The sequence below is a fragment of the Lates calcarifer genome, linkage group LG10 (assembly GCF_001640805.2).
Source record: "Lates calcarifer isolate ASB-BC8 linkage group LG10, TLL_Latcal_v3, whole genome shotgun sequence".
Taxonomy (NCBI): Eukaryota; Metazoa; Chordata; class Actinopteri; family Centropomidae; genus Lates; species Lates calcarifer.
In genome coordinates this window covers 10,945,990-10,972,997 of record NC_066842.1, presented here as the reverse complement: position 1 = coordinate 10,972,997, position 27,008 = coordinate 10,945,990, and the positions used below count along the sequence as shown (strand labels likewise).

Below are 27,008 nucleotides of genomic sequence, written 5' to 3'. Positions count from 1 at the left end.
AACTGTTTCCTGACATATCAAAAATGACCTTATTTTCACATACAGCCAGTAGAATATTGCATTATTATACTAACATCATGTCATGGCCACTTACCATGAGACCTGTGCTCCAGCTGTCATCCATTATTTAAAACTGCACTGACTGATTTTCTGGCCTCTTGGAGGCAGGTGAACAAGCTGAAAAAAATCAACATGCAGTCACATTATAAAGTTGTTATAACTAACATTTCACCAAACATGTTAGTCTGTTATATCCAGCAGACAATGAAATTTCATTCACCAGTTGAGAGGAATATATTTTCTCCATTTTGCTCTGTTTTGGTCTCCACCAACTCCTAGGAAAATACTCTGTCTTTAGCTGCTAAATGCATTACGCTCTCAAGATAGCTTGGTTGCTAATTGTGCCATTTGGAGCTGGACATGTATGTGCAGATGTTTTTTTGCTGAAAACAGCTGCTTCTAACTGCTGCTGCTGCTGCTGCTAACAAGGTTAAATAAAGTGATATTTTCAGGCCAAAAAACCAAAGACCAAGAGCTGAGGGGGCTGCAGAGTCTGGTGTTAATCCTCTGTGGGTTCATAAGTAAACTCGCAATACACATTTGATCCTTAATATAAAAATACATTGATTTATTGAGCTTTAACGTTTGACTGTAGTCAGTTTAAGCCTTGTTTTAACAGTGAGATTTAACTAAGGTTAAATATAACTCACTGCTCAGTGTTCTGTCCAGATTTGACTGATAAAAAAGTAGCACAATTTCTCATTTATATTAAAGAAATAGTTTTTTGTTGGTTTGTTTGTTTGTATATTTTGTTTTCATGGTCATTTGCTTTCAGTGGATGTTGCACTAGCTACTACTCAGTTGAGTGAAAAGGGAGATTTTACTGCATTTTTTAAACATCCGAACCAAACTGGACCAGGACTGGATCAAAAAACCACTACTCTTAGATTTGTCAAATATAGACTACATAACCCTTTAAAGCACCTTTATTCTGTGAAACCTTTATTCTATTTGTGAAGACACAAAAAATGGAGATGATGATGTTTAACGTCACCCTGGTTTTACTCGTTCTTTTTAATCATCATCATTTTATTTGCAGAAACTTTAATGGGAACCAGAGCCAGCTCAGTACACAAGTTAACTAAGCATCAGCTCAGGGCCCTGTGGCCACCAGAGGCTCCCCAAGAGTGCTTTAAATGTCCCACAACAGAGCTTGAATCTTTTTTTCTTTGACATATTATATTACAGTGGTAATAATACAAATATGTAGTTGTAATTGATTGTTATTCTGCTCTTTTGCAGTTAAAGTGATTAACTTGTTTACAGTGAATGTATTGTCTGTGTGTTTGTTACTTTTCAGTACTTCATGTCCAGTATGTCACTTCATCCTGTCTCACTTTGAATATTAACCTGCAAATTAACAGCAGACCACTCTTGTGAGTTTACCACCTTTTAAGATTTACAATAGGCGTGTGATTGATCAAGCACTGACGATAGACCAAATCAAATTCTGCTTAGGATCCCATAAGTCATGGGTCTATCCTGTTGGTAAAAGACATCAGTCTCAGCAACAACAAAAAGTTTCTGATGATGTAAAATACTTAACTCTGCATCTGTCATCTGTGAATGTGACTTGCCAGCCACAGCTGAAACTAACAGCATTCTACTTTGTCCTTTATCAGTCTCAGCTCCATCATCGGAAAAAGTGAGCGCTGAACATGTTACACTTTCCTAGGTGTTTCATCTCAGGTGTTTTGATGTACTGTACCTGTAGGAGCTTCTCTGGTCCATGATGTCAGTTTGCAGTTCCTCGGTCTCCTCTCTGGTGAGAGAACACAGTCACATATTGAACCAAGACTGACTTCAAAGTTTTTGTTATATAGATTGGTCTATTTCCTGCTGTAGCACAATCAGGAACATCTGCATGGTCCTGGCTATGAATGATGTAGCCCGACTCACCAGGTTAGTTCCACTTTCATTAGTTTTTACCGTAGCTGCATTATATTAAATCTCACCAGCCATAATAGATGAAAAAGATTTAATTAATTAATGTGATTTCAATTTTTTTTTTACATGGTTGCATGTCCACATAAGTGATAGACAGAATGATAAATTACAATATCTAGTGTCAAACACTGATAACATCATGATCACATGAAGAGACTGGCCTACATTCTAGGCTCCATTTATTTTGATTGACAAGATATGTCAAGGTAATTAGCATCTCGTACGTACATTTTGAAAGACCCGACTGCCCTGAGCCTTCTTTTAGTTCACGCTTTTGTTCATGAATGGAGGTCTGGTCCCCTTTAGGACTTGTCTGAATTATTAATCTGGGTGGCATTCATTCAGGTGATATTGTATACCTTGTACAACGTCGTCACATCACGTCACAATTTTCCTCCTAAGACAGATTCAAGGATGATCCAATCTCGTATTCTGAAATGCTGATATTGTGTATAAATCAATGTGGATAAGGATATAAGAAAAAAGTCAGACCCAATAATCCAGTTGGATGCAAGAATGATTTTTGGACAACTTAACTCTGTTCACAAATACTTTTTGTGCCTGAAAGGATACAATTTAATGTAACAGATTTTTATGTGATGTTATTTCTGTCTGTTATGAAGAAGGTTTTTCTTCATTGTCATTTTGTATGTTACAGCTGAGATCTCAGCATCACACATTACATTAACATTACTATTAAATCAAACATATCATATTTGTTATCTCACATTTGTTCATTTTTCTCCAGTAGAGGGCAGACTTGTTTTGACAAAGTTATGAATAGTGATGACAGTGGTTTTAGTACTCAGCAAATTTTCCCAGTGTCTTTGAGATAAAGGATGTTTATGGTATATTTTGTGGAACTTTATATCTCAATAACACAAGTCAAATGGACTCTTGTCACAGTTGTGTATATGTGCATATCTTGTACTAACATCCCGTAATACCACAACCTCTAACACCCTGACAATAACTCAAAAGGCACCTATAAAAATCAAGAACTTATGTTTCAGTTTGTCTTCTCAAACTTGAACTGAACATATAAACTGAAAACATTCAGGTGTGGATCTCAGAGCAGTTTTTCAGTGTTGGTTACTATTCATCATTTCCTTCTCCACATTCTTGAAATAGGTGATTTCTCAGCACTGGCAGCTTAAAGTTAATGATCAAACCCAATGATAAGGTTTCTAAAGTAACCAGTTTCAAAACAAATCAGAGTGCCTGTGCTTGAGCAACAGCCCAGCACACAAACACTAGTGCATTTCACTCCCTGCTGCTCAACCAGAGTGGGTCTGCAAACATTTATATATTCTCCTTATAATAATACAGTTTTGATTTTTGCTAAAACATGATTATTCTAGTGGTTGTTCACACAGGATAAATTAACCAAGAGGAGCGCGACAGCATTACCTTGCTGATTTTCTTTGCAGGGACAGCAGACTACAGCTGGACAAAGAGTGGTCATTCTTAGCAGCCACTGACACTGAAACCTGGGCAGTGTTCCACACTGTTGCTCCTCTTTCATTCACCCTGTTGAATCCAACTAGTTTAGACCAGTCACTGCTTTGCTGCACAAAGTGAAACCTGTGAACATGAAATTATTGCACTCCTGAAGTGCTGCGATCTAAAAGGTATTTAGGCCTGATTCATTAAATGAAACAACTATGCAGATCAAAAAATGTATTTTTTCTGACTGTTCTCTAATATTTTTTTTGACATAGTGAACATTCACTTAAGTAATACGCTGTACCTCTTCAGCCTATGAAAATCCTTCAAATCAACCTAGTATGTCATGTCCACACTATGGTCATAGTTTATGACGAGATGTTTCAAGTATACAGTAGGTTTTATAGTTTTATTTTAAGGTTCAAAATTAGAATAATTCATTGTCAGTATTTTGTTTTTTGTGTTATTATTTTTTCAGATCAGCCTGCTGGTTTAGGTTACTGTTGGTATATGCACTGCAGGGTGGTGAGTTGCATCACCGGCACGCATCCAAACTCTCACCACTAAGACTCACACCGATCGACACACACCCAGTGAAGTGTCTGTGGAGCTCCTCCCCTCTCAGATTGAGTTACCTGCAGAGTCACCTATCACTCACCTGCTCCCGCGTAGCCTCCTCAGCGACTGTTTTCTGGGAACAAACAAACGTCTGCGCGCTGTGTTGAACAGCAACTCGGGAAGTTTCCAGTTTTGGGAATCCGGCGATTTATTGTACCTCGCAACAGGAGGTTTACAGATATCGATCGATTTCCCGCGTGGGCTTATTTGTTGATCGGCCGCAGGCTGTTATGGAAGGCTGATGCCTCAGGCGCTTCCTTGCCCACGTTTGTCACCTTGAGCATCCCGTCCGGAAAACGCCACTGTGAGTTCCTGTGAGGGGTAAAACACACTCTTTATTTCCCCTTTCTTTCTCTTTTCCTCTTCTTTTCTTTCTTAAGAAGATTGTTCAAGCACATTGCTTAAAAAAAGTTTTAGTGTCTTCACAGTGAACATAAACTTACATAAGCATGATAAATGTCACCATAAGTTCCACTCAATGGCTGTTCTGGAGCTCCCGGTTATATCATCAGGGTCCTCAGCAGATTCAGTTGCTTGGTTGCTGTTTTATGAATTCTCATTCATGTTAGTTTAAAAGTTGAGATTAATTGGTTGCACTTATTTATATATAGTGATGAATTATGACAATTTCTTATAATTATTCTATAATGTCACAGTGTTATTATGTTGGAAAGGACTCATAATAGATGATTTGCCAACTCATTATTGTGATCAACTCTGCAGATTTAGATTAATTATTGATACTTTATTGATTAAATTCCTGTTGTACAGTGACTGATCTATGGAACGATTCACATAACATGTTTTTGGTGGTGGGTACTGACAGAATAATGTTGATGTTGCCGCCATACATTGACATCTGGTGTCACCCACACCCTTAATTACAGCATTTAGCTCTGTGGTGAGAGGAATGTGCTTTAATTTGGGTTCAACAAGCTCAGGGATAACCTCATGACATGCTACACATTAACAACCATAGGAGAAACACTGATTGCTAATTAGAGAATCACTCATGCCCTAGTCTTTTAGTACTGTTTTGTCCTGGCACAAGGTTGTTCTCCGTGTGCTGGGAGGGTCAAATGAATGTTATGTGAACAAACAGCGATCATGTCTGTGAAATCTGACCTGATTTTGTCTAGTGCTGCTTCTCCCATATACCCTGATTCAGAGAACACACTACACACTGCACCTCTACACCCAGAATAAACCTGTAACATCATCTCATCCCCAGCTATCACAATACTGTAATGTGACTCAAATGGATGAATGACTCCAAAAAACCTAAAATACGATAACTGTTATCTCTTACAAAATGCTTACTCAGGAGCATGGAGCAAAGTGCAGATTTCTCATATCAGAATAAGCTCATATTTTTTTCTGACACATTGCATAAGCTGCCTATATTGTGTAATTTTGTAGTATAGGCAATAAACTACAATAGGCAAGATCAATGAGTGATAATACTGTAATTCAACTGATGTGACCTAACAATAAGAGTCTATGTTTTCTCATATTCAATCAAAAGTTAGGAAAAAGTGAGTTGCTGAGGTCATGGCACACTTTGAGTATCAGGGTGAACTGGTCTAAAGAAGAAATGAATACACATAGAAGAGGCTGCTAATTAGCATATACTGTAAATACTGAGTTTATTTCACCATTAATGGTCTTGTCATGAGTGATTAATATGTTCTCAGCAGATCTCATTATTTTCTTCAAGTCTGTGTTGAAGCTTCGGAGGTGTTCCGGGGTGTGTGTTATATGTTAGACATGTTACCATAGAGCTGTTGTTGTGCTTTCTGTACGAGTCCAAAACAACTTGTGGTGCTGCTTTATACTAACAGAGGTATCATGTTGTGGCATTTGATGTGTTTCAGACCAAAGCTGCTGTAAATGTGTTGTTTTACTGTTGTGTACATAAGGTCACATATTCAGTATATTTCTTTTGTGTTTTTCACATTTTAATTTAATTGCACTGTGTATTAATACAGTTTCAACAGCACAATAATGTTGTCATTGTCTTTTGTGTGTTGAGACACATTCACGTGAGAAAGTGCTAAATAAATTTTGACCCGTCATGCAAAACAGCACATGACAGCCTCTGAGAAAAACTCTGACTGCAGAATCCTGTCTTCACTGGTTATGGTTTCCAAAAAGTTGAAGGTGGCATAATTATTAATCTGATACAGACAGAGATGCTGTTGTGTTGTAGAGATGTTGATTAGTGTTCAGAGATTCAAACTCTGTGTGAGTTTTTAGGATTTTAGGGCTTCTGTGTCAGATGGCAATTTGACAAGGATCCAGGATTTGAGCTTGACTGATTTGTTGTCACACCAGCAGAATGAATACGACAACACTTGTATAACCTCATTCCTTTACATACAAAAATCAAAACAGAGAGATATTATCAGTAAATCTGAAAACAAGCCAGCTTTAGAGTAATAAGCAAAGCGTCCTGCGTGCTCTGCTTCTTTTTTTGCACGTAATTATTGTTCTAATTCCCTGTAATTACCTCTGAATAAGGGGTTGTCGTTAATGAACAATAAGCACCTCAGGCTGAGAGGTGAGGTGCGCAGAGGGCCTCGTACCATGAGGTTGACAACACATGACACCCAGCCTGTCCTGCTCCGGCTTCACCTCCCTCCTGAAACCTGGCGGTGGGCCAGAGGCAGGAACAATAGCGTGGAGAGAAGATGACCAGGGAGATAAGGACAGAAAGAGGAAGTCTATCATTTGTGCAGACGTGACTTTCTAAAGTAAATACGACTAGTTTTCTTTCCCCATTTGCATCTCACCAAGATTTTGTCGATCAGGGGACATGGACCTGCACGTGGCTCTATCTGAATAAAATCATACATCAACTTAAAGTTGCGGAAGCCGTTGTGATTTACCCTCTCTTTGTTTCAGAGGTTTTGAGGAGATTGTCTGTTGAGAGCGATTATGTTTATGAGAGATAAGCTCTAGTGGCCGCACCTATAACCTATAACTGTCATACGCAGTATTTATGTTGTCCATGTGTAGTTTGCTGCTGCTCGTTATACAACAACAGTTTTCACCTTCAGAAAGGGAGTACGGCATGTCTTGAAGAAATAGTTTGGTTAGAAAAGGATACTGAAATGTTCATAACTATTGTAGGAAGCACGCACAGTGTCACAGAGTGACACGAGGTTGGTATATTACAGACAGGATTGCTCTTTACAAACACTTAAAATGCTTGCTGGAGACACGGGATCCTAACCTCTGGCCACCAATTAATAATACAAACTGAACCGGTTGCTTAAAGTGACACTTGGCCTCTTGGAGTCTAAAAGTCACATAAGGGAAAGGGTGATTATTAAATCTAATGTTATATACAGTCCACTTTACTCATTAACTGAGGGGCATTTATCTGTGGTTATAGTCAATGCAGAGCTAAAATCCATAAAAAGGTTTAAAAGGAAACTGAGCAGCGCGCACTTTGTTGCATAACATCTCATTAGGGTCAACAGTTAGAGTGTATACTGATACTGTATGGGCTCAGTCACAGTGTGTGCTGTAGGCCTGATATACTATATTTCATAACCTTGTCAGACGCATGCCTTGACAGACGAGCCTCTGGGCTCAGAGGGAAAGGTGTGGGAGAGTTTTGTTCTATTGTTTCCTGCTCCCGTTAATCTCTCAGATTTATGCTTCATACCCGTCTCCTTCGAGGCCAAATCCGCTAATAATCGAATTGTTAGTGTGGCTGAATGTGAAAGCCAACCAAATTAAATAATTGCTACTATGCAGATATAGTCATCAACAGAGTGGATCTAATTACACAGTGCGTATCAGCCTGCTGTCTTCCATTGTCCCAGATCAGTCCCCCGACTACCAGCAGCACAGGCCCAACACCTGGCTCTCCACAGTGGAAGAACAGGCTGTTAAGTAGACTACACCTACAACTTTGCATACTGTATCTACAACCTTAATAAGGAGTCTGTAGCTTTTTACACCATGGTTAGTGTATTAGAGATTACCCAAGTGGAATGAGAGAGAAAAGTAAAAGATGCCTGTGATGGTCTTTTAAGCTGAATAATGTATGTTTGTTGGGTGGAAAATGTGTTACCTCCACCATCCAGCCACTCCCCCCACCTCTCTCTGTGTCTCATTATCACCTTTTTTTCTTTCCTTCAGGTGGATGCCTTAAATCATGAGTATCATGGGACCTCCGTCAGGACAAGCCAAGTGAGTCTCACACACATTCCTGCGTTCCCTCACATATTTACCTTTCTGTGTGTGTGAGTTAGCGAATCACATTTTACCGAGTTACTATCACACAGGCCCAAGAGAATCTCTAACCCAGTATGTGGAAGGTGGTGTGGGTCAGGGACCTTGGGCACAGAGCGCCTCTGTTGAGAATTGTTTGCTTTGCCTGGGTTCCTGGCTCCAGCGTCCCCCTCCTCCTCTCCCTCTCTCCTTACTCTCTCTACCTTTTCCACTCTCCCCCTCTCTCTCTCCCTGCCCTGGCTGGTCCATATGCTCAGAATCTCAGGCTAATCTCACCCAGTGCTGGCCAGTCTGTTGTCCATATATATCTCTGTGCAACAGTGTGGGAGATTCAGAGGGTTTGTGACACTGACATCCAGAGGTACAGGGAGGGGAAGAAGAAGATGAAGGGCGCGCAGCGTAACCCTGTTTCTTCTTCTTGTCATTGCAGTGGAGTGGCCAGATCGGACAGCAAGATCAGCGCCAAGGCCCTCTACGGTAAGTGACTGCATGGAAGTACGTACAGGAGTTTGTTTGCTTGTTTTCAGGCTTTTGCCATAACATGCCCTTATTTCTGTAGCATGAGTCACCACAGACTGTTTGACTTACAGCTTATAATTAAGGATACTGTGCACTCTTACTTGTCAAGAGATCTGCACTCTATTTATAAAGTGTGTAGCTTATTCTTTTGTTGTACAAAAAGTAGAAAAAACGTATAAATGAGCCACACTGTTGCACCAGGTGACATGGTCCTTTATTATAATGAACAAGGACATTGTAGTTTATTTTGAGTTGATGCCACATACACCACCCTGCTCCTATTTACTCCTTTGGGTCATGTTTACTAAATTACACAGTGCCCAGATTTTATAGCAAAGTACTTTCCGTTTTTAAGATAAACTATGTATGTAAATCTCGAATGGAGTCCAGTATACAATCCCCTCCTGATCTTTTGACACCTTTCCAAACTGTCAATAGTCAAGCTGTGAGGATCAGCACTGTAATTGACTCAAATCACAACTCAATTCACAGCAAATATTCAATTTGCTATGCAAATGACTTTGTTGGGAAATCGCTGCAGCACCACAGCCTCGCTGGATTATCACAGTCCTCTCCCCAAAACACACACAGTGATAAGAGGGGGCCAAGGTCCTGCTGAGGGGGCCCCATCATGTTCAGCCTACTGACACCTCTGAGGGACATGGGAGGGAGGCTGGGCTCCTAAAGGGGACAGGAGTTTCCAGCTCTGTGCCAGGCCTAGATGCATGTCTACACTTTGTGGTCACATTCTCATGTGTGCAGACATTTATTTATGTTGTGTGACTTGCAGCCTTTTGAGCATAATTTGAATTGAAAGATGTGCTCTTGTTATTGTAGTAGTCCATTTATATCTATGTTGTCTGTCATGACTGCGGAGGATTTTATTTTAGCTGTTGCATACTTGTGTAAGGGCGTGTTGATGTGACTGAGATGCTGTGTTACATTAGCTGGGAGTGCAGGGTGTGCCTGTTTTTAATGTGTGGTTGGAACAGGGTGGGGATGTCCATGTCTTGCAGGTGAATAAAAGACACATTGAAAAGTGGAAAGGAAGAGGCGGACTCTGCACCTCACTCACCTCTGGTCCTCCCCTTGCTGCCTCAGACATTAGCTCACTGGTCCCTTCCAGCACCTCCCTCCACACTGCCAACATAGAGGGACATTGTGTAGCGTATCACAGACCTAGATATAAACCTGCACCAAGCTATGACAAGACAACCTGTTTTCACGCATGGCTGCACTGTTCCAAATTTAGAACTGCCTCAAATGACAGATGACGGTATTGTAGGGATGCAAGATGTTCCCAAACTATCTGACTGCGCACCTTGTTGTCTGTGAAACATTTTTGTGCTGTAAGTCATCCAAATATCCACAGGATGCACCTTTTCTGTGAAATATCCTACTGTATGTGTGATGAGGCTGTGCTCATTGGCTCCTTTCATCTCGTGCAGCAGATGGTCACCACTACCTTCTCACTGCAGGATGACAGCAGCATGCCCGTTCTCCTGAACCAGACAGGCAGGAGAGTGGACAATATTGCACACTATCCATAACAACAGACATTTGTATAGGTCTGCGACTTGCTTTTTGCTGAATAAACACGTAGAGGAGCAACAGCAACTCAATCTCACATATGTAAAATGTCCTGTCATTCACATGGTGCAGGGCAGCAGACAAGTGATGCAAATGATATACAGTCCTCCTACCTGATCGGTTATCAGCTTCAGGGTAGAGCAGAGAGATGCCACATCAGGTTCATCCTCACAAGACCTCAGACCATCAAACAGCTTTGCTGGTTTTTCTCAGACAGTTTGTGGTTGAAGAGTTCGTCTTTGGCAGGTAAAATGTGTTTAGATTGAGTTGAAATGGCTCTTTAATAGATTTTGAGAACTTAATGTACAGTTCCTTTTGGTCTGCACTGTTCTTGCAGATTCACTTTTGCTGTTTGTGTTTGATTTGGACTTTGTTAAAGCAGTGTTATTAGTGGCCAGGCAGTTTTAGCTTCTTACTGCTCTCGCTAAACAAATGCACAGTGTAAACCTGTATTCATTTGTTCCGAGGTTTGTGAGGTTGTAATGGTTACTGGCAACATATGGCCAAACCTTTGCAGGCACAGCAGGACACTTCCGTGTCCAAAGGGTGGCTTGTGGGAGTGAAAAAAGGAAAAAGAAAAAAACAGGTCACGATCTTGTGCCAACACAGTCGCTTATTGTTATCTGTGGTAAGACTCATTCAGTCTTTTGATGTCCAATACAGGATTTTCTTCAGTTTTTTTTTGGGGGGGGGCAAATTTAAACAGTTTGATGACATGTCTGTCTTTGTTGTGGGTTGAGTCAAGGTTCATTGTGTTTAAAGAGCAGTTATTAGGGAGGTCAGATTGTCTGATTGATCTGGGCCATGTATTGGTTTGATGATCTGCCAGGCAGCCATGTTTATCACTGGTCATTGACTCTGGAGAGCCCTGAGGATCTGCCCATCTGCCTGCTAAGTGGCTCTTATTGCAAGCTGTTGCAGCACCGTGAATTGATTGGCGTAAATGTCAGTCATTAATAACACATGGAGAGAGCTCAACTTTCAGAACGACACCTGACGCTTGTGTTTCACCTGTGGGGAACCAAGCAGGAAGGAATCAGCAGAGAGGAAATGGCAGGAACAGGAAAGACAAATGCTTGCGTCATTTGGACGTGACTGTGGTTAAATGGATATAGTCTCTGTTGAAAATAATTTTTCAGGGCTATAAAATATGAATGTTTACTTCACCATGAATCATTAATAAGATGATATAAATAGTGGAAATACTGGAGTGTACTGTAGAGCTTTGACACACATTTTACTAAATGTTATACAAACAGCAGGGCTTTTGTGTTGCATTCATCATAGAGCACATAAAGCAAAATGGATCTAAATGTTTGTATGCTGAGAAAACCAGAGCTGTAGTCTCTGTGGCATCGAAATGTTGACTCTGTTGGGTGGGGGACAGAGAGAGACCTGATATGAGATCTGGCTGTGGAGTTGATAGGAACATGCTCTCATTTAGCCGTAATTGTTACCTGCAGACTATTCACTTGGTAAATAGGTCAATGAGCATACTGGCAAACTCATTTAACATTGCCCAGTTTAAAAACAATGGCCTCAGCCAGCAGCACACGCAATGTAGTGAACAACGGTGCTGTGAGGATGTGGATACTAAAAATCCAAACTGTAAATGGGTCACTGCATTTTGAACTTAAATCAGATTTTTTATATCTTGTACAGGTTTTGAAAAAATCACCGTCAATGTTTTTTTTTTTTTTTCCAGTCATCGACAAAGTTTATAACTGGTGTCTCTTTTGTGGCATAGTGCAGTGACATCATATTTTGTGTTTTTAGCCACACTAATGATGAGGCTCTTGGGATTAAAGTCAGTCTGTCTGTCAGTAAGCCGACCCACCACCTGGTCCAGACTGCAACGTCTCAGCAGCTACCACATTATCATGACATTTAGTACAGATATTCATGGTCCACAGACAATGAATCATTATGTCTTTGGTGATCCTCATACTTTCTATTTCGATGCCACAGGCAGGTCAACAGGTTACATTTATCCAGTCAACTAATTTAATAAATAAAAATACCTGCAGTGCTAATGACATTCCCATCAGGCTCGACTGTATCTATAAAGTGTACACTGTACACTGTAGTGTGTTTAGTAAAATAAGATGGTGAACATGGCAAACATCAAACCTGCTAAACATCAGCATGATGTCAAGGTGAGCATGATGTCAACTTTTATCTCAAGCCAGAGTTGTGGCTCTGGATTGTGTTAAAAATTGCTGTAAGCAAGGAAGTATTGATAAAACATAACTCAACATGCCATTTCCTGTTTCCAGTGATTTCACCTGCCTCAGGACTATACAGGTTTAAGGCGTCATGGCTGTGTTTCAAGTTGATTTTACAGCACAGGAAGGTGACACATGACAATGGAGTGCCACAGATGACGAAGTGAACATGGTGCTCTCGAGATGTTGTGTCACTGATTTTTGACCCCGCAGTAAATCTGTGCCTCAGACTGGTGACCTGGCTGGAGCGAGCTTTAATGCCAGCCTGGCCAACATGCTATAATGTGAAACACACTTTGATATGAGAATTAATAATTAACTTCTCAGATAGGGCTGTCCATTGTCCTCTGGCAGGACACTTTTGGCAGGACATGAAATTATGCTAAAAGATTTGACAGTGCCACAGTTTGACTTCAGTTTCATTTCTTGCAGAGAGAAGCACCTCTAGCTTTTACTGTGCTGTTATAAAATACACTATCACGTGGCTTAATCGAATTATCTTAGGAAATCATACTTCACAGTATCTACAGTTGTATCCAAAAGTTTTGGGAAATGGCCTTTTTTTTAAGTTAAATGAAATAAAACCCCTGTAACAAACAGACATTAAAACATGAGCCTTTCTTCAATTTACTTTTTATGTCAAAAATTAAAAAAAAAAACTGACAAAAATACAGAAAAAATAAACAGTAATTTTGGTATGTGCAAAAATGTTTGGGCACCAGCTTAGTAACCTCTCTTTATCTCTTTAGATATTACAGCTTGCAAGCAGGAGTAAGTCTTTCTTGATTAATGAATTTCCTTTCACTCCTCTTTGCAGACATTTATAGGTTGTCCTACACACACAGCATGTTTAAGATCAATCCAATGATTTTCAGTCCAGGGACTGTGAGGGCTTTTGTGTTTCTTGAAGTAGTTTGTGGTTGATTTGCATTATTGTCTTGGTGTAGACGCCTCTCTCTTTCCAGTTTCAGGGTCTTGATTGATGGCAGGACATTTGCATCCCCAAGTTCATGAAATAAAAAGTAAAGTACATTAACATTTAAAGAATAGCTAATTTTTACATGTCTGTTTGCTACAGGGGCTGTATGCTTCAAAAACCAAGAAGAAATGTAATTTTCCCAGGGGTGGCCAGTCTTTTGCATGAGACTCTAAGTGGATACCTAACAGTACAGTTGATGCTGATAGGTGTGTGAGCTGTGAGCTTGATAGTTGCCCCATAATAATAATAAAAAAATAAAAAAAAAAAAAAAAAAACACACACACACACACACACACACACACACACACACACACACATTACATGTCCTTGTCACTTCCTCATTGCCCTGCTGGTCTTTTAGGTTCGCACATCAGCGTTTCATTTCACCTGTTCATTGAGCTTAAATGTTCAACATGTGGACTTTAGGTCAGTGTTAGTGCTGTTGCTACATAATTGAATATACTGTGTATACTGAATATACTGTAAATTACAGGCAGGACTTGATTCTCATTTCCTCACTTTTAATATCTTTGTTTGCTTATCAACAGAACAAAGGAAAAAATACTCCAACTCCAATTTTATCATGCAGGAGACGTCGCAGTATCATGTTGAGGTAAGACCCTATCTGTTTCTCTAAAGAATCAAAGTTGTAAAGTAATTTTGACAGTTTCTGTATTTAAAATATTTTTTAGAACTAAACCAAAAAAATATAGAGAAAAATGGAAAGTTTCACAGAAAATTTCAAAGTCAGTCACTGGCATGCTTATTTGACAGTGTTATAGATGAGGCTGGGAAGAAAATGGGTCAGTGTGACAGACACTTCAACGCACTTTACCTTTACTTATTATTCAGGTTAAAAATATTCATGAACTCATTAAAGGGAAATAAAAAATTAATGTTTAACAGTTTTTTTAAACCTCACTATGACAGTGTATCATTTTGTATTATCTACATGTTTTATTTACTTATTCATACAATTTGCTGTATTAATGTAATTTTAATGAATAAAGGGAAATAATTAAAAACATTAAAGATACTCTAAAATGAATAAAATGTTTATTTTAAAATATGTATAAATATGATAACCTGGACAATTAATAATTGCTGTGTTTTTTACATTTAATTTCTCTCAGTCTCTATCATTGTTTTCTCTTACATTAGTGTCAGCTGTCTAAAAATGACTTAATGAAAAAAAGATTAAAAAAGAAAAGAAAATCTTATACTTAAGGTCTATAAATTGACAGAGTTATAATTTCAGGTCAGGTCAGTGAGCTTTACATGAAAAAGAAGATAAAAGCAAAGCACTTACTATAAATGTAGTGTTGTAAGTGCTTTACGTGTATTGTTCTTTTGCCCAGAGATAAAAGCTGACACTATTTAATTTCTTGATAACATCTCACTTACGGGAACTTTGTCATAATAAAGCAATCACGCCCCTGAACGCAGCAGTGGCGACCTGATGTTGGGAGGGCTCAATCAGAGACGTGCTTCAGGTCAGGGATGTTGTTGAACTATGTCCCACGACTGTGTGGATAGGGTTTCTCGAAATGCCTCTCCATTATCACACATGGGCATGTAATCACAGATAACAGCCACTGTGGCAGCACAGTTTTGATATCAGATATATCGGGGCAGTAATTTAAGTTGCTATATAATGTCAGATCCAGGAAACGTGAGAAATGTTTCACCAGCTAAAATATTAGAAAACAGGCCTAAATGACAATACAGTCCAGTTAACAGTTACAGCTAAAGTAACAGTTTGACTCTTTGGGAAATGCACTCATCTGCTTTTTTGCCAAGAATGATTGATACCACTGTCATGCCTGTAGCTTAGCTTAGCTTAGCATAAAGACTATAAACAAGGGGAAACAGCTAGCCAGGACCAGGCCAAAGGAAACAAAGTACACCCATCACTTTAAAGCTCTCTAATCAACACTTTCTATTCTCTTGGCTAGAAGCAGCGAGCTGGCAAGACTTGTTTTTACACCTCCGTTTTCGTATGAATTACAAGACATAACATGTTAATTACCTTTAGAGATGATGGAATGTGGATTTTATGTCAGCTTTGGACAACTCCTGGCTGGCTGTTTCTAGTCTTTAAGCCAAGCTAACTGGTTGCTGGGTTGAGCTTCATATGAATGGTCAGTTATAATAGTGGTATAATTTTTCTCATCTAACTCATGGTAAATAAGCAACAAAGTTCCCAAAATGTTGCACTATTACTTTAATACAGTCATTAATATATAAAGGCATATTTCACATTACTGCTAACAACTTTCCAAAGTAAAACTGTCCTCCATTGACACTGTTTTCTCCTCAGCATCTCTCCACGTTCATTATGGACAAGACGGAGTCCATTGTCACAGTGGACGACGCCATCAAGAAACTGGTCCTTCTGGACTCAAAGGACAAAATATGGACGCAGGAGATGCTCCTCCAGGTCACCGACAAGGCGGTCAGACTGCTAGACTGTGACACACAGGTAACAGCTCCACACCTGTCCACACATGCAATAAATGTCACATTTACAGATTGCTTATGAACTGTTTACAGTAGGTGAGTGGAGTTTATTAAATGTGGCTGGGAGGATCTAATGAAAGGTGCCATAAGGCTGCATTATGGGAACTTTATAAATAGTGTCCTGTTCCTTCCCTACCTCGACTTCTTCCCCTCTAACCAATCTTGTGTTCTTCTTCTGCAGGAGGAGTTGGAGAACTTTCCTCTCCCCACCATCCACATGTGTCAGACGGTGCTGAATCAAACACGTTACCCGTCTGTGCTGCTGCTCGTGTGTCAGGACAAGGAACAGCACAAACCCGACATCCACTTCTTCCACTGTGACGAGGTGGAGGTGGGTCTCAGATTTAACTGTTAAAGGCTTGGCTCAGTTTGCACCCTTTATTGTCCATGCATGATTGGTTGGCTTTGTGTTTTATGTCATTTGTAAATCTAAGGAGCTGTTGTTGGAGTGCTAGGTCAGATTTCAGTCCTGTTAATGGCTGTGTGTATCCTTTTACATTTTTTGCAGCTTTGTTCAGAGATTTTTTTGCATAAGGGAAGATCTACCACTGAAAGGGTGTAATACTTTCTAAACTATACTAATAATACTTTCTATAAAGACACTACCTCTTTATAGCTCCCATCCCCCATGAGTTGTATTATCACATTAAGGCTTTGTCTTTATCAGAACTGTGCAGCCCCTGTCGTTTAGATAGATAGATAGATAGATAGATAGATAGATAGATACTTTATTAATCCTGAAGGAAATTTAAGGGGTTTTTTTGTTGTTATTTTTTTCAAGTGATGTGCAGGAGGAACAGAAAGCTTTGGATGTTCAGAGTCTTTAAGATGCAGCCTTTGGTGAAGACATAAAATTTCAGATAAACTGATGCATTTCATTTCACTACCAATTGGCTTTTCAAGAGCAAGCACCACAACATAACAAACAAATGGACAAACAATGCACAAAAACGAAATCTTCATTGCAAGGCCTGTCTGTTGCCTGTTTTAGACGTAATTCACACTGCTGAGCTTCTTAACATAACACATCATCAAGTGTGGTCCTCTTTATTTTTGGCAACAACCAGGGCTTTAGGGCATAGATGATCGAAGACTAAAAAACATGAATTCTCATTTGGTTGTAAACTTGAAATCCATATGGTGTAGGACTTAGAGCTGTGTGAGCTCTAAGTTGGCCACAAGAAGAACTTGTAGGCATCCCATCAACAGCATCTTTCCAGCACTCAGGACAGGAAAGGTAGAGTCAGAAAACATTCCCCTAACTATTGCAGGTGTAGCCACCCACTCCGACTCCTATTTTAGCCAGGTAAAAGCCCTGAGTTCTTTTAATTTAACTTAATTAACATTGAAGAATACCTGAAGTAATATTATACTCTTTCCTTCCTCTATACCTACTTTTAATTGTCTTGGGTCCCTGTGTTCACATTTGAGTAACTGGGACACCACTAAAACGTGCTAAACTTAACCTCCAACAAATCTACACTCTGTATTAAACATTTAAGCAACTAACATATTGCACTGCACACTTCCAACACAACCAGCAAATTAAAGTTTATCTCCTATGATTAAATACTGCTAGCAGAGGGGATAAAAGAAATATTACAGTGGTAAGAGTTTTATAAAAAAAAAACAAACCCTCTTTTACTTAAGCTACAGTAAACACAATGAAGTATATTCAAGTCTGGTTTTCTTTCCCCTCAATAAATTGAGTTACATACAAGTCAAATTCACTCTAAATTCAGTTGGCCCACATTAACCAAACACACACACACAAGCCGACATAAAGTAAAATAAAAAAGAAAATGAAGTCCCTGTTGAAGGCCTGGTGCGATGCCCAGGAGCGGCGAGGCTTAAAACTATTTGACTGTTTCATTCAAAGAGCAACAAAATAAAAATGTGGTACCTTAATTATGATTTCTGACTCCAGTCTGCAGCTTTTACCGGTCTCTCGGTCTCCGATGAAGAGCAGGTGTGTGGTTTCTCCCTCGTGGCCCAGTGCACTCTAAGAGTTTACTTGATAGCGCTGATAAATCTCCTGTTTCCACGTCGGAAAAACGGTGAACTAAAGCCTTAAGCTAGTTTAGCCACACCATCGCTAAAAGTCCATTCACTTTGCTAATGAATGCTAACAATTACACTCTGTAGGCTAACGAGCTAGCATAAACGTTCGTAGCTAATAAACACACGTAAACAACTGTAGGACAAACTTCAAGTAGAAATATCTCCAGCTGCTCCAGAAAACATGCAAACGTGGCGTGTCCTGGCGTTGGCTGTCGAGCATTTAATCAAAGACACCACCTGTTCTGCGCGAAAGTTCATTCAAACTTCTCCGTCGTTACTTTGACAGTCATGGGCTTTAAATTTTACCCACGCGCCCTCTTCCTCATCTCAGCCAATGAATGACCAGTAATGCCCTTATTCTGAAACACCACTTCCTCTTACAACCACGACCTCTTCACAATAAAACAGAATATTTATAATTCTAGGTTTGTAACCTATTTATTGCAGTGGTCCTTTTAAATCTTTCACGACTTAGCTTTTTAACCATATTTCTGATACATTTTTAACATTATTTATATCAATACTTTTATCTTAACATCAGTTCTATTACAAGGTATGGTATTTTTTAAATCTGGTTACACAGGAAAACTTGGATACTGATGTCCTGACACTGATGTAATGCTGTACACACAGTATACATGTTATATTTGACTCCCTGTGTTTCTCCTTGTTCTCTCCAGGCTGAGATGGTTTATGCAGATATCGACAGTGCCATTGGAGACAACAAGCATGGGAAGAAAATGAGACTTCAGACTCTGAAGTGAGAATACAGCAGACACACACACACACAAATAATCTTGTGGTAAAATATGTCACATTGAAGGAGGTGACACTGACCTGTAATTAGCAGTTAGCTAACTTAATGTTAGGGTGCTGAAGGTCTTGATGCCTCCTCCTAATCCTCCAGAGTGAATCAGGAGAAAATGAAACGTCACAGAGAAACTATCCTCCCACCCACAGCCCCTAAGGGCCCCTCACCTGCTCCAAAGGGACGAGTTGCTGCCACAAACACACAGCAGGGTGAGTGTGCGCACTCTGCACATGCACTCATGAGATTAAATACACTGAAACAACATAACTACAAAGTTATGTTGTTTCAGTGGTTGCATTCATACATCTTCTTTAATCACAAGCTTTTTTTGTGTTTGGATGTAGACAGACGAGTCTCCGGGCAAAATGACATAGAATCACATGAAAAGCTGGCCCAGCGCATTGAGAAGGATGTGGTGAGAGTTTTTATCCATGAAAAGACACCTGTCATTACATTACGCAGCTCCTTTCACCGTGTCACAATGCCATATTCTATACGCTAAATCCTGGGATTTGTCTCCCTCAGCAAATCCTCAACTGTGCCCTGGACGACATAGAAATCTTTGTGGCGCGGGTGCAAAAGGCAGCAGAGGCCTTTTCCCAGCTCAACCAGCGCAACAAGAGTAAGAAGAATAAGAAGAAAGGACCAGCAGGTCTGTCTCCCTTTCTTCTGATGTGGTGGCACGAATGCAGTGACAATATATTCATATTGCTCACGTCCCCATGTTTGTGTCTCTTTGTGTCCTGTGGCCCAGGACATCCAGTCATGTATGCGTGGTAGTAGAGGCCGATTTTGGGCTCTGTTAAGTAACACAATTCTCATTACTCAGTTTTAATTGCTGATGTGATATTATTACTTCTTAGCTGCTGATCTGGTGTATTATTCTCCTTTTCTTCTGTCTGAATTACTTTATTAACATGTTTTTGCGCGACAAATTCAAAATATTGGCAGTACACAAAGAAGGTAAACTTTAGTTTAATGGACGCTGGTACAGCATGCAGATGAGTCAAAAACTATTTTAAAACTAAACTAATTTTATTTAATTTACAGGGAATGACACCAAAAGTGTTGTCATATTCGTGGACTGAAAGTTGTGTCCCCTAATTACTGCTGTGCAAAGTAATAATATTACAGTTGCTGAGTAATGTTTTACCACCGAGGGCTGGCAGTGGTGTGATGCTGTGTTCTTACTGTATATCACCACACACCACAGTGTTACATACACGTGACTCTAAGAAAAATTATCTACTGTCTTCTGTGTGTGTGGTCAGGGGAAAACACACATGCAGCAAGTGTTACTTTCTGCGCATCATTTTGGAATAACAGTGTAAAAGTAGCAGAATTATGTATTGTCCCTGACTACACAGACAGATGTACTGAAAAAGATGTATTCTCTATCCAGAGAATCAGTTTCTCAACTTTGGGGTCAGAATCCCACGTGCAGTCGCTTGTTAGGTAAAAGATTTGTAAGACTGATGTATTGACTGATGTGTTTTTTAAAAAAAAACAGAATATATGAAATACATTTAACCCTTTACAGAATGTTAAGTGAAACTTTCATGCACCTGAAAACTCAATTTAAAAGAATATCATATTCAAATTCACATTACGTAGCTCTCTGATTTTTGAGGTCATGAGAACTTTGGGACCTTCTGGGTCACTGGTTGAGAAACCCTGATGTAGCACATTCTTTCTTGGGCTTTTATTTTCTGGCCAAGGTGAACTTTCCATCTGTCAAGCTGTTTATTAACTAACCCTGATTGTGTTGCTAACCTTTTTTCACTGGAAATGTAAACCGTAAGCCACAGTAGAGACGAAAAAATAACATTTAGGGTTATGACTTTGAACCATGACCAGAAAGTGAAACCTGTGTCCTGTCCTGCAGTGTGTCTGTACGGCAGGCTGGTAACTCTGGAGTCTGTGTGTGGTCATTGTTGCTCTGGTTGTTCACAGAGGGCATGCTGACCCTACGAGCCAAGCCTCCCTCTGAAGCGGAGTTCATTGATAGCCTGCAGAAACTGAAGCTGGCCCTGAACCTCTTGGTGAGATATCACAGCTCCTAACCTCCCTTGTTCATCAGATTCATCAGCTGCCCCCTCTCTCTACACCACCTTCTCACTGTGTGTCTGTCACTCCGCCCCCTGCAGGCCAAACTGAAGAAACACATACAGAATCCAAGCGCATCTGAACTGGTTCATTTCCTCTTTGGACCTCTGGAGCTGGTAAGAGCCAAAACTTGTGTTCATGTGTGAGTGTCTCATGTCAAACAGGTTTATAAGGATAAACTTCACACCAAATAAGTTCTCTGTGTCACTGGATACCCTCAATGCTGACACAGAACAACAGGCATGTCTGAAAATAATACGCTGAACTTTTTAAATGCACAGAATCACAACAGTTTAGTGTTTCTATCAGACATTCCTCTTATTGTTTTTACTTTTTTCTGGCACCACACCCACTGCTCTTCTGCTAAACTCTCACCAGACTGGAGCGACGTGGCTTTCAGCCCTGACACAGGTGCAGCTGCACTTACATAATGTTGGTTTCCCAAGCCGCAGCGTGTAGCCACTCCTTCGATACTGCTGGGTAGAAACACAAAGCATTGATATGGTGTTGTGACCTCTGGATACATTGGATTTGCTTGATAAGGTCGAGATAAAGCTGGAGCAGTATTATACAAAGTGTGGCCCCATAGCCTTTGACTGTCCTCAACTATCAGTGTCAGAGAGCAGCTTTGGCAACATCTCTAATTTCTAGTTGTTTTACAGCTCAAATAAGATACCTTAAGTCTATATATTAGTGCACACAGCTAGTAATACATGTACAGAAAAAAAAATGCATGTTTCTGTGTGGACAAAGCCACTCTTTTGTGTGTTCACATCAGTATGTTTGTGAATGGGTCCACAGGTGCTGCAGAGCTGCGGGAGTCCTGAACTGCCACGCTCAGTCATCTCTCCTCACCTTTCTAAAGATGCTGTTGACTTCCTGCGGGGACACCTCTCCCCCAAAGAGATGACCATCTTTGAGCTGCTGGGGGACGGATGGACCAGACCCAGGTACATGTGCATCACTGTTGGCTCGGTGTGTATGGACGTGTAACTTAAAGGTCACTTTTTTAACGATGCCTTTACTCCTCCTGCTCCCGCAGAGCTGAGTGGCCCAGAGATCAGTGTGCTCCTCCTTATTACCCAAAGTTTCGTAACGGCTGGGAACCACCGGCAGAGCTCTTCAGGACGGCCCCATGGGAAACAGAGGGACCCACAGGGCCGCTGGGGTCCCCCACCAGCCCCAATTACAGGAAACACTCAGTGGATGAAGTAAGAGTTACATTTAACAATTGCTGTCTGCAAATACACTGATCATTACAGATCCTTGAAAATGTAACACTCCGTCTGTTTTTTACAGTTTTATGGATCTAATTCCTCAAACTCATCAAATGGGTGAGTAATGCAGTCCTTCAGTGCTTTCTCATCTCCCTCATATAACACAGAATAATGTCAAACTGTGATCAAATCTGTCCTAACAGGTCTTACAACGGGAAGACCCACACCCGCAAATATGCCAAAATTCGCTACCACTTTGTAGCGCGGAATGCCACCGAGCTGTCTGTGCTGCAGGATGAAATCCTTGAGGTAAAAAAACTATATCGTTATTTTCCTCATGTGAAGTTTACAATTTGAACCAAATACAGATGTACATGTAGCAGAGATGATGCTCTCAGCAAAGTTAAACATGTCACCTGTTGCTATATGTGATTGCATCTGGTGTAAACATATTGTAAAAGGTAAAACTGGACAAATAGCCAGTGCTAAGGCATGGTATGGTCACTGACAGGCAGTAAAGCAATTTCTGCTGTATTCAGGTCAAGAGGTTGTGTAACACAAGACACAAACTGTTAATGAGTCCAGCAGCAGTTTTCAGTGCCGTGGAGTGAGATGTTAACTGTTTCTCACAGGTGATAGAGGATGACAAGCAGTGGTGGAAACTACGGAATCGCAGTGGCCAGGCCGGCTACGTCCCGTTTAACATCCTAGACGTTGTGAGGGTAGAGGAGCCAGAGGGCATCTACGGCCAGGTGACACCCATAAAACTTAATCAAGACATGTGTTTTGAATAGATGTTGTTGTTTTTAGTTTTTTGTACCTTGTATATAACATGTGTTGATATCACTTTCACTCACTTCACCTCCAGTAATAATCCTTATTTCAGCTGCATGAACTCTGGCTTAAGACTCAAATCTGGAAAATGTAGACAGTCACTAACTTAAGTATACAGTAATGAGACAGGTCAAGATTTCTTTATCACTGCTTGTGGTAAATTACTATTGAAGAGTATGACTTGTTGCTTCCAGGTTAAAAGTACAAAAGATGATTAGGGCATTTGCTATAGTGTGTAGGGGATGTGATAAAGAGATTTGCTAGTGATTAACAGGTAATAAGATTAATAAAAACTGAGATAAGTAACAAATCTTTTATAGTATACACATATATAGTATATATATATACATATATAGTATCATTTTTATTTATTAACTAAATGTCATAGAGTTGTATCTGGTCCTAGATCAGTGCAACTCTCCGCTCTTGTTGTGACCCTACACATTGTGCAGCAGTATGTTCCCACCCTCACCGAAACCCTGAATTCCTCGAGACTGCACGCATTTACGCCATGTGCAGGTTCACCAACGCCCTGCAGCAAGTGCTGCATGCAGCTACTTTTCCTGGTGTGAAATACTTTCACACACATATTTTGCTTTTGGCTCCCGGGCAAAAATGTATCAGCCAGAATGAGATGAAAGACAAACCTGTTTTTGGAATAATAACAGCTGCGGTTTCTCATGAACTTCATTTGTGTCTGTGTGTGTGTGTGTGTGTGTGTGTGTGTGTGTGCAGCAAGGCTACCCTACGTCACCTCCTGGTCCTCTGAGCCATGGAGACAGTTTCAACAAGGGCAGACCTAAAGACAAAAGTGAGCGAACACAAAAAAATCTGATTTAGGAATTACATGTGTTCAGTTTTCTTTTTTTCAATCAGCTTTAACAAGTTGTTGCTTTTGCTCTGACATAGAGATGGATGACGTCAGAGATGAGTTATTGATGATGATCACAGCTAACAAAACCCAGCCACCAACCAGGAAGTTCCGTGTGGAGCGATCATCTGGCAACGATGTACCTCTCACCTTCGACTCAAACCCAGAGCAGGTGACCGCATGGCTCAGCGCAAAGGCTTTCTCAAAACCGTAAGTAACCAACCATGACACTCATCAGTCCAGCAAATCAAAATACCTTGAAGCGTAACTTAACACCTCTTGAACATCTTGTCTTTTCTGACTCTCTTCTGTCGAGAGACAAGTTATTTAGAGTAACAGCAACAGGAGTGTATCTATGTTACCCAGTTCAACATTCTGCTGACACACATTAAGCCTCATTGTGTTTGGGTGAAATTTGACCTGTTTCAAGTTAAAATATTTAATTAATATTATCCTTTTTAAAGTTGGAACAAAGCCTCTAAACAGCTGTATAAACCCAACAACCAATAGATTATATTGAGAGTCATGCAACAGTGCTGGGGAACAGAAAACCCTTTTGACGAGTTCCCACAATAGGTCATGTCAACATCTCAACATCTTATTTAGGTTCCCATTATGTGCTGTACAGAGCTGGGGAACATAGGACATAGGATATGCCAGACTATTGTTACTTTTCTTTTGTTGGTGTCTGGTTTGTAATAGAACTTTTTTGTGTCATACAGGGGGCAGAGCAGGTGTTATTAATAACATTAATGGTGGCTCAGTTCCATGAAAAGCTGCAGTAAACCATCCTGGAGAGTCAGCATGCACAGTATCAAGTGGATTTATAATAGTAATATGTAATTGTCTGATTGCATTGTCTGCAGGACGGTTGAATGTTTGGGGATTCTGACTGGAGCCCAACTGTTTTCCCTCAACAAAGAAGAACTGAAGGCGGTGTGCGGAGACGAGGGTGGTCGTGTGTACTGTCAAGTCACCTTACAGAAGACACAGCTAGAGGTCGGTCGCACACCTGTCTGTCTGTGCTTGCACGAACACACACCTGTTTCATTCACAGTTAGACAAAAAAAAAAAAAAAAATCACACCCACAAGTAAATACACTTGTTCATAATAAAAAGCCTCCAGTAGAAATCAAAGAAATCTCCATGTCTCAACTTGCCATCTTCATCTGGGCATGTTAAGACAAGTGAAAGCTGGTGTCAGCTATCAGGCTGTTAGGGAGTCACACTGTGTGATTAATACAGGTGTAGTCCAGAAAGTGGGTGTGTACGCACAGTAATCAGGTCAGTTTAACTCTTCAAGTGGACACAGACATTCGTCACATTCATTTTAACAATAACAGCTGCGCAGAATATGAAGAAAACGACAAAAAACACTGAACCAAAGTCTCAAATATGAGTGTCACAAAGGTACACTTCTAATACATGTGGCCGAAGTAAAATCACCTTCTGTATACTTTGGTATTTTGATGCAGTTATTTAACACATTTTTCTGGCTGCAGAGATTATGAGTAAGAAAGACATCATCACTGAGCATATTTAAACAAGAAATAACGAGTAAACTGAGGTCAAAGCTGAGTCATTTAGAGAAGAATGAATGGGGCACAAAACTGCCACAAAGAGAAATATTTTGGATCTTTCAGTCAAAAGATCCTGGGCCTGGATAAGCCTGGACTTACAGGAAGTCCTATATTTGTAAAAATATTTCAGTTTATTTCTGGTTTTCTGTTTATATTGTTCACATACAGCTAACAGGCGTTAGATCAGAGTTTACATAGAATAATAACCTTATACTTACTTATGTCGTTTTTTTCCTCTCCTTCCATGTCCTTCAGTTATCCATGTAGAGACTATACACACGAACAGTAATCTAAAAAAGAACAGAAAAATATAAGAGATATATTTCCTGTTATATTTCCTTTACAGAAGACCAGTGGAGACTCTGAGCTGCAGGAGATCATGAAGCGGAGGCAGGAGAGGATCGACTCTGGCAGCAAAGACTGAACCTGCTGACCAGTGTGACCCATCCGGACGCTTCCTCACCCTCACTGCTTTCTAACCACAGCAGCTTCTTAAATCAGTCTATTGTTAATTATGAACTGGAACTGGAGCGTACTAGGAACTTACTGAAAATGTTGTATAAATTTTAATTGTATATTTATTTTGTATCATGCGACATGTATGTACTCAAGTTTTTTCTTATCTAATTATGTTGCTTCTGTTTTCACTGTCTCAGTAGATTTCAGTCGTTAAAGAGACATTTGTGTATGAAAAGAGGAACATACGACATTATGTACAGTTTGGTGTGTGTGTGCGCGCGCATGTATATGCACGACATGTATGTAAAGTACATATTTGTACGTACAGTGTAGTCGTTGTTTATGCTCATTGTCAATATTACAGCTGTTTACTAAATGACTGGGTAAATTACGTAGATCTTAGCTATTGTGTATCTAAATCTGTGCCAGAATGTGTGACACAACTTCTGATATATAGCCAATTATTTTCATATTGCTGTTTACAGATATAGAAAATAATATACCATGCTCTGTCATAGTCCAGATATCAGAAATACAGGACTCACCCTGGTTGGTAACTGCAGATCAGCAGTAGATTTTAGCATAAATTTCAGTTTCTAATCATAATTCAGACATTCTGGTGAGCTTTGCAGCAAAGAGAAAGTCACAATAATCCTGCATGAAGTCATTGTCAATAATAGTGAAATGCTGTCATTAATGTGTTTTTTTGCAGCACGGTATTTTGCAAAATTAAGGAGTACAGGATACAGGAAAATCTGTTGCTCTGCGATGAATAATTAAATGAAGATTTAGGCGAAATATTCAAGGGGGTTGTAAATATTTTGGGACGCAGTGTTTAAAAAACATAATTAAAAATAAACTTGCTAAATATTTGATATCACATCTATTTTTTGTACATAATTTGTGTGTCTGGATTTATA

General features: G+C 40.0%; 1 protein-coding gene across 4 annotated transcripts; it reads left to right on the top strand.

Moving 5' to 3' along the window:
- The first annotated feature begins 4,072 nt into the window (after positions 1 to 4,072).
- eps8l2 (EPS8 like 2) lies at positions 4,073 to 26,963 on the top strand. 4 transcript variants are annotated; one of them, XM_018681901.2, is made up of 21 exons: positions 4,073 to 4,392; positions 8,224 to 8,274; positions 8,747 to 8,793; positions 14,178 to 14,242; positions 15,950 to 16,111; positions 16,331 to 16,480; positions 18,891 to 18,970; positions 19,118 to 19,230; positions 19,366 to 19,436; positions 19,547 to 19,673; positions 20,975 to 21,063; positions 21,169 to 21,243; positions 21,929 to 22,077; positions 22,170 to 22,338; positions 22,427 to 22,461; positions 22,548 to 22,653; positions 22,977 to 23,096; positions 23,914 to 23,989; positions 24,088 to 24,259; positions 24,916 to 25,048; positions 25,976 to 26,963. In XM_018681901.2, exons 2-21 carry the CDS (start codon positions 8,240 to 8,242, stop codon positions 26,051 to 26,053), a joined length of 2,052 nt encoding a protein of 683 aa, XP_018537417.1. In that variant the 5' UTR covers positions 4,073 to 4,392; positions 8,224 to 8,239; the 3' UTR covers positions 26,054 to 26,963. The 4 variants fall into 4 exon arrangements, with proteins under 4 accessions (XP_018537417.1, XP_018537408.1, XP_018537399.1 ...); XM_018681892.1 differs by having other exon boundaries at positions 4,074 to 4,375; XM_018681883.1 differs by lacking the exons at positions 4,073 to 4,392; positions 8,224 to 8,274 and having other exon boundaries at positions 8,379 to 8,793.
- The last annotated feature ends 45 nt before the right edge of the window (positions 26,964 to 27,008 follow it).